Below are 10,585 nucleotides of genomic sequence, written 5' to 3' on the forward strand. Positions count from 1 at the left end.
GTGTTTAGCTGCACAATAAAGAATTGGTAGAAAATTGATATTAGATTGACACTAGAAATGAATAATAAAAAATTAAAGTGAATACATAGTTTAATATTGTTAGAATCAATCAAGTAGTAAAGTCAAAATATTATTTGGCTAGAATCAATCAAATAGTAAAGTCAAAATATAAAAAATAAAAGCTTCAATGAACAATCTATTATATATGAATTAAATTTTCATATGCCTCGCAAATAAAGGATGTGCCAAAAGTTTGCATCAATGAGCTACTACCTAGGAAATATTTTATCAAGAAACAAATAAAAATATCAATTTCATTTTTTGTTTAGTAAATTATGGAATTCAGTTGGTTAGATATTTTTAAAATTTAGATGAAAAATTCATTTTATCTTTTTAATTTTATGTTTAAGTAAAAAAAACATTAAATTAACTAAATTATAATTTTAATTTAAAAATGTTATATATATATATATATATATATGAAAAAAGCAAATAAGATTATTTTAAAAATTTATTAATTTATAAATAAACTTTGTTATAATGTTATAGACTGATATCCTTACTTATTAATAAAGCATGTCCAAAAACCCATAACTTATTCCACACAAAATAACTAAAATGACATTTTTTAAATTAATAAATTTAATTAAAAAAATAAAAACTGCTTAACTAATTTAAAAATAAATCTTAACTCTTAATTAATATATATTAATAAAATAATTCTAAAAATTAATATTTTAGTATTAATAATAATTAAAAATAAATTAAATAAACAACCAAACTTATAATACCACTTTATACCTAATTTCTTACACCACTCTATATACAAATGCTTACCATATGAATATATTAACTTCAATATAGAAGTGGATTATCCCTTTTTCTCCATGAAAATAAAACCATCAGGGGTATGCTGAACCATTAGGTGGATATCCTGACTCATTGTCAGAAGAATCAAAAACAGTCTCAGACATTGGAGATGCATCCTCCTCTTCCTCGGCAAAATAACGCTCACGCATCATAAGTGCTGTTTCGAAGACCTGTCTGTTTCGATGAGACAGCAAGTCCTCAATCTTATCCAACCCATCAGCAGCCTCAATTAGTCCCACATATATATTAACATCTGTGATGCCTGCAATTTTTTCAGCTTCACCAAATCTCAATATGTATTTTAGACCTTCAAGGCAGACCATTAGAATCTTTGGATCCGAGCACTCTAGAAGATCACAAAGTGGGTGTATGCAACCTTGATTGACAAGGTATCTGTAAAAGAAGAAATCATGTCATCCACCTAGCATTATCAAAAAAATGAATGTAGAAAATTAAGCATTCAAAGAAAGAGAAGCTCCGTACTTTATCTGTTCGTCACTTCCGCTGGACGTTGCATTTGAAACTGCCCATACTGCTTCTTTCTTTATACTGAATTCTGCATTTGCTAGCAGGGATAAAAGTGGGGGGAATATTTGGGCATTGATCACAGCCTGCAATGAAAATGGGATTAACAAAATGCTGAAGTTATGTCTAACAAAATGTGACACTGGTAGCAAGTAACAGTATAAATCCTAAGCCATTCCCACCTGAATTTGCGCTTTGGTACCAGCAGTAATGTTGGATATTGTCCAGCACGCTTTTTTCACAATGGTTTTATTTGTCCCTTTGGTTGTGAGAAGGTGCAAAATGCGAGGAAGTGCCTGATTTTCAATAATAACCTGCAACGGTGACCAAAGGATAAATACTAAAGTAATTTCACCAGAGTTTGAATTTGCAGACTCTTTGCATGGTGGCTTCTTGTATATCAGATATCAATATATACAATATAACAAATAAATGTATTATGTAAATTGTTAAGAAGTAGAATGAAGAATGTGTGGAGTAAGACCTGAGTTTGCACATCTTCACCAGTGACAATATTACCCACTGTTTCAAGAGCTGGAATAACAACATATGATGAATGATGCCTGCAAAACAAACAATTCATTTTCATTCAAATTGAGACGTAATTTTTACTGACAATAATAATAATCGAAGGTTACAATCAATTGTTTTGATTTTAGGGTGAAAATCAATTTAGACACCAACAACATATGAGATAAGAAAACCCCTAACTATTTGAATACTAAAATACCAGAATCAGTACTAAAATACCACAATCACACTGAAGCTTTATATAAAAATTAAAACCTTAATGATTATGATACTCACGATAAAAGTTCGACCAACTTTGGGCAAATGTCTGCCTCAATTACTGCCTTAACATTCAAAGTGGAGCCATTAGTGAGAGATGATAGTGCCCAGCAAGCACATTTCAATACTTCATGATCTTGCATATGGATAAGCCACCGGAGGGCAGGAAACACATATTTGATCTGAAAGGCAAAACAAAAGTCTCTGAGAAGGAATTGATAATACAAAGCAGCAAGCACTATTAACTCGGACAATGAATTCTGTTTACCTGATCGAACTGAGGCTGAGATTTCCCACGGCAAAAATTAGAGAGGGTCCATGTAGCAGTTCTTAGCATTGAAATTTTGGAAGTCTCATTAAACTGGGCAAGCAATTCCCTTAATGCTCCAAGTTCAAGTGCAAGATCCCGATATGCTGAAGAGTCTCCAACAATATTTCCCAAAGCCCGGACAGCCTTATACAAACACCAGTTGAACCCAATGTCAGGATGTAGTGTTGTTAATGAAATTCAAGAATTTAGGAAATAGAAAGATGGTTTAGAAAATTAAATTTAATATGCAAAATGTTAAAACTCAATTTATTGTAGTCAAAATTGTAGGTTATGGTTAGGTCAATCACAGTGGACTACACAAATCTATCAACAAATTACCTAGTTCAACAAAACATGAAATAATGTACCTGTTCTCGGACATTATCATGCAAAGAGCTAAGAAGACCCACAAATATAGGCAGCGCCCCGTGGTCAATCACAACCTTCGTATGCTCCGAGGTTCCCGAGACTATATTTGTCAAAGCCCAAGCTGCTTCTAACTGCATTGTCATGTATGATAACAAGCTATCAATTAACCATCACAAATATAAATCTAAAAATCTAAAAATAACAAGTTATCAGCCATCACAACAATAATTCTAATTCTAAAATCGAACTGTACTGTCATGTATGATAGCAAGCTATCAACGAACCATCACAAATATAAATCTAAAATAACAAGTTATCAATCATGAGAACAATAATTCTAATTGGGTCAAACATGGTATCAAAGCCCAAACTTTTTCAAAGGGTATTTAGGTCTATGTCAAGAATATCTTAGGTCTATTTTAAAAATCTCTTAAAATTTGATAGTGACTAAATTGTTTAAACTTTTTTGATTATCAAATTCAGAAATATTCCAAAAAATTGTAATTAACTTGTTTACATTTGTATAACGATTTCATCTTACCTGGAGCTGAGGCACATCGTCCTTCCTCAGAATATCTACCAGCAAAGGAACTGCACCGGAATGGATGACTGCATCGATTAGAGTATTACTTTCTGCACAGAAGGAGCATTAATAAGAGCAGGGAAGAATGGTTGATTGCAATACAATTACGAAATCTGTTTGTTTCTGATTAGACATGTTGGGTTTATATGGGTTTTAAAAGAAAAGAACAAAAAAAAATGGAGAATCTGACCAATAGATAACAGATTTCGTAGATAAATAAAAGCAGCCTCCTTTCCCTTAATATCATCAGAAGCAAGCGCAAAAACCGCCCCTGGCAACTTCTGCAGCTGCACATTAAACATTTAGTACTATAGATACATCTAAACAACTCATTTCAAAAGTAACGTTACAGTTATAGGCATAATTCCAAAGAATTACTTAATTCTATAGTTACACATACTTGAATTTAATTTGATTGCAGATTTTAGAAGTTTTCTGAATGTAGGATTTCATTATTATTTATCAAATTTTGGAAAAATTTCAAAATCTACAATCTAAAAATATCAAAATAGAATTTACCTTCCAAAGGGTAACTTCACAGATAATGGATTAGTGTTATGAACTAAAAAATTGAGGAGATTGTATAGTTTCTAAAAAATATCAAAGAACCCACTCAAATATATCGATGAACAGATCGTTATAGACCAACTCAGTTAGTGTAAGAGTATTCACCGTTTCATCCAGGGAGATGATTTGATCATCTCCAATGGAGGGCTGAGAATTGGGGGCAGACGAAACGCCTTCTCTGCGTTTTTTCCGTAGACTTTCTGACCGTTTAGACTTGCGAATCTCCACCGTGTTTTCCTGCCTCTTGTGACGGGCCTCTACTATATCGACTCCCACCTTGTAACGTCGCTTCCGGGAATCGGCTTTGGAATTGGGCCTCTCGGTCATTTTGGCCTCAGGGAATGAGGTCTCCATCAAAACTAGTTCACAGAGAGCGTCGGAGTTCTAGTCGTAGAGACACAGAAGCTTTTACTCAAAACCCTCGACTTTTTTCTTTTCTTTCTTTCTCAGAGCGAATATCCCGAGCCTACGATTGACACTTCCTGGTTGGAATTTAAATAATAAGCACCCTTATTTTATTTATATCGAGATGCATCCCTAGGGCTAATATCATTTCAATTTAAGCGTCCTCCCTAAGGTCCGAAGTTGTTCAAAAAAATAAATCTTAAATTATTTTGAAAACACATTTTCTGGAAAGCGATTGATCTTCCTCTCTTGGTACTTAGCCACCACTTTACAATATTCACTTAGTAGTGTAGCATTGTTATAATTAACTAGACCGGAAGCTAGGTAGAAGAAATCACAACGGATTTCAGCCACATCATTGAAATTAAACATAATTATATTTAACATATTATTAATTTTATAATAATTGATATTTTTTTAATTTAATCTTTTCAAAAAAATGTTTTTAAAAAAAAATTAAAGAGTTTCTCTGCTAGTATGCAACCTTCTATCTTCTTATATTATTAAAGAGTTTCTATGCTAGTATGCAACCTTTTATCTTCTTATATTATTTGATCTAATGGAATTTTTGTGACCATAGTTATAAAAGTTTGTGGGAAAAAATTCTAATCCAATTGGAAGAATGATCTAAATTGGAAGAATGATCTATATTGTGGATCTATAACTTCGAAATTATGAGAGGGAGAAATACAAAAGGGATTAATTCCATATGAAAATGGTGTTAACTTTATGAGACTGTATCATTTCTTGAAAACAAATAATAGGTATAACATCCATCAATATGGAAGAAATCCCAAAATCCATGGTTTTTGCTCCATTGTTTGCGAGAAGACAAGGTTCCTGTAACACCTCCTCCCACATCTATTCAATTAATGTGACAAAGAGTTACTGTGATATGATTCAAGTCCCTATATATCAGTTAAGAAAGTGGAACCCACAGAACACACACAACCTGACCTTCTACACATGCAATAGAACCCGAATGAGCCATCCAACCGATCCAAGTGACTAGCCCATGAGACAAACTAATATTTTGCTGCATTAAAGCTCGAGTCGCTCCCTTGACGACATGGGCATGCATGCGACTTGGAACCTCTAGTCGCTCCCACAACAAGGCATGTGTGAGACTAGAGACTTTTCTTGGTAGTTATGTGTGAGCAACTTTGGATTATGTGCCACTTTTTCAGGGCCAAGAATCAAGCCATTACCCAGAACTCCATGAAACTTCTAGAAATTAAAAATAACATAGAAGCAATGATATAGATGCAAATAATTGAACAAGGACTTGACTAGACCCCTAGTAGCCATGACACGCATTTCGTCAAACATGTCAAAAATATGCATTCTACAAGTTTAAACAACATATCTCATCATAGGGGTCTCATAATTATCTGATAATCACTAAGAAAAATTGATTCCTCATCACAATAACTTCATTACCATCTATTAAGTCATATATTCATTGTACATTTAGTGATTAACCAAAACATGATGTGAGCCATACATTTTCATTGTCATAAAACTCATTCATAACCAATATATAACTAACAGAAATATCAAGGATGTAACAACCATATAAGCCGCATATAAACAAGTATATTTACCCATAAAATACCAAGGAGAGAGAGTGCTCTTATTGATGATTGCATAGGTCGACCAAGTATGGACTTTCACAACTACCTGACCATAGACTGGGCTGAATCAAAAATTTATTTTAGCCAATCACCCCCGTGTCATATTCCAAGCATAAATGTGGGGTCCCATCAAATCAATAAAAACCATCTAGGGTTTCCAAAGGCCAAACCACCTCAACCCTCCCAATAATTCCACCTCATGGTCAGACATCACTAACCATCACTAGACTGGTCTCTACCCACGTTGTCGAGGGCTCTAGAGCATTTGTTCCAACTAGGGTTTCTAGGACTAGTAACTCAACCCACAACTGTTGTCGTGCTTCCAAAGCATTTGTTGAACTAGGGGTTCCAGGACTAGTAACTCAACCCACCAAGGGCTTCCAGAGCATTTCTCTAACCAAGGCTTCCAGGACTAGTAACTCAACCCAAGTTGTTACATGGCTTCCAGAGAATTTTTCCAACCAAGGCTTCGAGGAACTAATAACTCAACCCATAACCAAAGGCACAAAAAAACCAACCAGAAAATATAAGTAAAACCCATAACACCATGGCTATCCAAGAAATGGAAAGGCTAGGAAAAACTACTATCAATCCAGGAAATCCTCTATGCCAATGACAGATCATAACCAAATAACCACTTGCATATGTCATGCATGCCAAAACTAGCAAGGAAAGCATACATGCAACTTGGTACCTGCAAGAAAAATGTGTTGTAGATGTTGATCCCAATGTCCTCTTGTGCTTTCCTTATTTTCCTTTGCCTCCATGCTCCAAATCCCAAGTATGCCACACTCCTCCAAGGGTGCTCCAAGAAAATGTGTCCAAGAGTGTGAGAGAGAGAATAGAATGAGAGCTCCAAAACTGAACTGATCAAATGCCATGAACTGATCCTCAAAAGCCTTTTTATTAATGAGGCCTTTATTTTCTTCAATTTTCCATTATTTTCCTTCATTTTCCTCCTCACATGCAACCTATCACCTTTCACCTTTCATTTCTCCTATTGTTTCATTATTTTCATAAATAAATGTCATTTTCCTTTCCAGTGCATTAGTCATTTCCTTTATCAATTTCCATTGCCGTTAATTAATCACAAGTGATCCCCATCACTATGTTTTTGCCCAACACTCAAATTGGAATATGTGTCCCATGACCAAGGTCTTATTTTATCTTTATTAATTTTTACATGCATTTTCTACCAAGGTTGTTACAAAACCGTCCCCCTTGGGGGAACACCATCCTCAATGTTCAACGACAGCTACAACCCCAAAACTGCTATAAACAAAACATATTATCCATGAAACTTTACAACTTAGTTCGTTGCAATATTTACAATGATCAACTTGCTAAGAATCAAACCAACATGAAAACATAACACCATGACAACCATAATGACATGACACCCATACTGCTTATTGGAGCTTTATAACACATCTCTTGGTGGTATTTACATTTGTATACATATACCAAAACATATGCCAAACATTCGCTCAACTAGCAAATAGAGAAGGATACATAGCTCGCATCTGATCCGCCATATCCCATGTAGCTTCATCGGGCCCAAAGTTCTTCCATTGCACTTTAACCTGCTCAATTGCTCGGTTTTGGAGCATGAGCATCTTTCTCTGCAATATACACTGAGGTTCTGGATGGAATTCTCCTTCTGGCTTCACCTACAATACAGTCTGGCAATCACATGATCAACATCTTTAACATACTTCTTAAGAAATGACACATGGAAAACATCATGGACTTTCACTATCAGAGGCAGTGTAATTCGATAGGCTATTGGTCCAATCCTTTCAAGGATCCTGAAAGGTCCAAAAAACCGAGGTGCCAACTTGGCACATGATCCAATCCTCAAGGATCTATTCTTGGGCTTGATGTGAAAGTACGCATGCTCCCCAACTTGAAACTCCTTAAACAACCTATTCTGATCTTCATAATTCTTTTGTTTATCTTGTGTTACCTTTATATTCTTCTTGATTAGCTATATTTCCTTTTCCAATTCTAACAACATTTTTGGTCCAATCAAAACCCTGTTAACTGGATCATTCTAGCTGATGGGAGTATTACAACTTCGTCCGTACAATTCCTCGAATGAACTCATCCTCAAAGAGTCTTGATACCCATTGTTGTAAGCGAACTCTACTAGTGGAAGGTATTCTTCCCACTTTCGCTGCTGATGCATCACATACATTCTCAACATATCCTCCAATATCATGTTGACCCTCTTTGTATGTCCATCTATAAAGGCTTACTCTGTACCCAAACCTGCAAATAAATATTTCTAGAACCTAGAAGTGAACTTGGCATCCCCGTCTGATATGATCTTCTTTGGTACACCATGCGACCTCACTATATCCCTGATGAATACCTGTGCTGCATCATTAGTTGAATAAATAGAATTCACTGGAAGGAAGTGTGCTACGTTAGGCAACCTGTCCACAACAACCATGATATAATCATGTTGTCTAACTATCCTCGACAAACCTATAATGAAGTCCATGGAAATGACCTCCCATTTCCACTCTAGAATTGGAATAGGCTAAAGTAATCCACTTGGATGCTTACACTCTGCTTTTACTTGTTGAAAATCCAAGCATCTAGCCACAAAATTTGCCACCTCTTTCTTCAATTTCGGCCAATAATAGAACTTCTTCACCTTGTCAATGTCTTTTGATACCCTAGGTGACCTAAATATGGTTTCGCATGAAACTCTCTCAAGATAAGCTTGTTGAGCTTGTTGTCAATTGGCACATATATCTTGTCCTTAAATCTGGCTAAGCCATCTTCTGTGAGACGATAATCCATATCCTATGTACATGTACCTACACATGTAGTTGTGCATGTACATGTACCCTGTTGTAACTTGTGCTTGAGCTCCATGTACCTGTTATCCTGCTGACCTGCCTGTAAGATCTGATCTTGTAAATTTGTCCCATAAGAACTCATAACTGCTATGTGGTTCACATGTATCCACCTATTAAGAGTGTCTGCAACCTTGTTCTCTTTACCTTTAATATACTTGATCTCAAAGTCAAACTCACTTATAGTGTCCACCCATCTAGCTTTTCTAGCATTCAAATTCAGTTAGTTAAATAGATACCTCAATTCACTGTGATCACTCGTCAGTACAAATCTCTTGCTAAGAAGATAGTGCCTCCACATCTTTAATGCATGGATGATAGCTCCCAACTCAAGATCATGTGTTACATAATTTTTCTCATGCTCATTCAGTTTATGTGATTCATAGCATAGTACATGTCCTTCCTACATAAGAACTCCACCAAGTCCTCTCTTGCAAGCATCTGTGCATACCACAAACTCTTTTTCTAGATCTGCAATCTTTAGCACTGGAGCATTTGTCAACAACTGTTTCAACTGCTCAAAACTTGTTGCACATTCTTTTGTCCATTCAAACTTCTTACCTTTTCGCTGCAATGACGTGATAGGATATGCAATGCGAGAGAAGTTCTTGATGAACCTCCTGTAGTAACCTGCTAACCCCATAAATGATCTTACCTCATCCACATTCCTAGGAGTTTCCCATTCCATGATAGCCCTTATTTTCTATGGATCCACTGTTATGCCTTCCTTGGAAACAACATGTCCCAAGTAATGTACCTCTGTCTGAAAGAAACTGCATTTTCTAAGCTTAGCATACAATTGATGCTCTCTTAGAAATCTCAACACTGTTGCTAAATGTTTGGCATGTTCTTCCTCATTTTTAGAATATATCAAGATGTCATCAATGAACACAATAACAAAATTGTCCAAATAAGGACGCAACACACTATTCATCAAACACATAAAGGTAGCTGGAGCATTAGTCAAACCAAATGGAACTACAACAAACTCATAATGTTTGTACCTGGTCTGGAAATTTGTATTGTGAATGTCATCTTCTTTAATGTGTACCTAATGATATCCTAATCTCAAATCAATCTTTGAGAACATTATTTTTCCCTTCAAATGATCAAAAAAATCATTAATCATTGGCAATAGATGCATGTTCTTAATGGTCACCCTGTTCAATTACGTGTAATCAATGCACAACCTTAGAGTACCATCCTTCTTCTTCACAAACAATATTAGTGTGCCCCATGGTGATACACTTGGCCTAATGTATCCCTTTTCAAGCATTTCCTTCAACTGCAACTCAACTCTACCAACTTCGATGTGCTCATCCTGTAAGGTGCCTTTGATGTCGGTGTTTCCCCTGGTACCAACTCAATACAGAAATCAACTTCCCTATGAGGTGGAAACTGTGAAATATCTATGGGAAATACATCCTGAAACTATTGTAAAACCAGGTACCTGCTCAATACCTCTACATCCTCAACCTCTTTACCTTTGTCACTAGAGATATGCATTGCAAATAATACACACCCTTTTCCGTGATTGTGTTTTTCCTGCATAGTTGTAACCATTCTAACTAATGTTACTTCTTCTTACCCTGTAAGACTCTTTGTTCTCCATTGTCATCCAAGCACTCAATAGCTTTTTCATAACAGTCCACCTTGGTCCTATGGA

General features: G+C 35.5%; 1 protein-coding gene across 2 annotated transcripts; it reads right to left on the reverse strand.

Moving 5' to 3' along the window:
- Window positions 1-783: 783 nt before the first annotated feature.
- LOC149170029 (importin subunit alpha-like) lies at window positions 784-4,495 on the reverse strand. Of its 2 annotated transcripts, none has more exons than XM_089427213.1 (10): window positions 4,119-4,495; window positions 3,637-3,727; window positions 3,405-3,496; window positions 2,863-2,994; window positions 2,453-2,638; window positions 2,203-2,366; window positions 1,880-1,958; window positions 1,578-1,709; window positions 1,354-1,481; window positions 784-1,263 (listed from the first exon to the last, which is right to left on the reverse strand). In XM_089427213.1, the coding sequence occupies exons 1-10, from the start codon at window positions 4,365-4,367 to the stop codon at window positions 903-905; spliced, it is 1,614 nt and encodes a 537-aa protein (XP_089283339.1). In that variant the 5' UTR covers window positions 4,368-4,495; the 3' UTR covers window positions 784-902. The 2 variants fall into 2 exon arrangements, with proteins under 2 accessions (XP_089283339.1, XP_089283338.1); XM_089427212.1 differs by having other exon boundaries at window positions 3,637-3,733.
- Between the last annotated feature and the right edge of the window lie 6,090 nt (window positions 4,496-10,585).

Source organism: Pinus tabuliformis, chromosome 4_2 (genome assembly GCF_031772625.1).
Source record: "Pinus tabuliformis cultivar Carrire ecotype Pingquan chromosome 4_2, CPIR1, whole genome shotgun sequence".
In the NCBI taxonomy this organism is placed as follows: Eukaryota; Viridiplantae; Streptophyta; class Pinopsida; order Pinales; family Pinaceae; genus Pinus; species Pinus tabuliformis.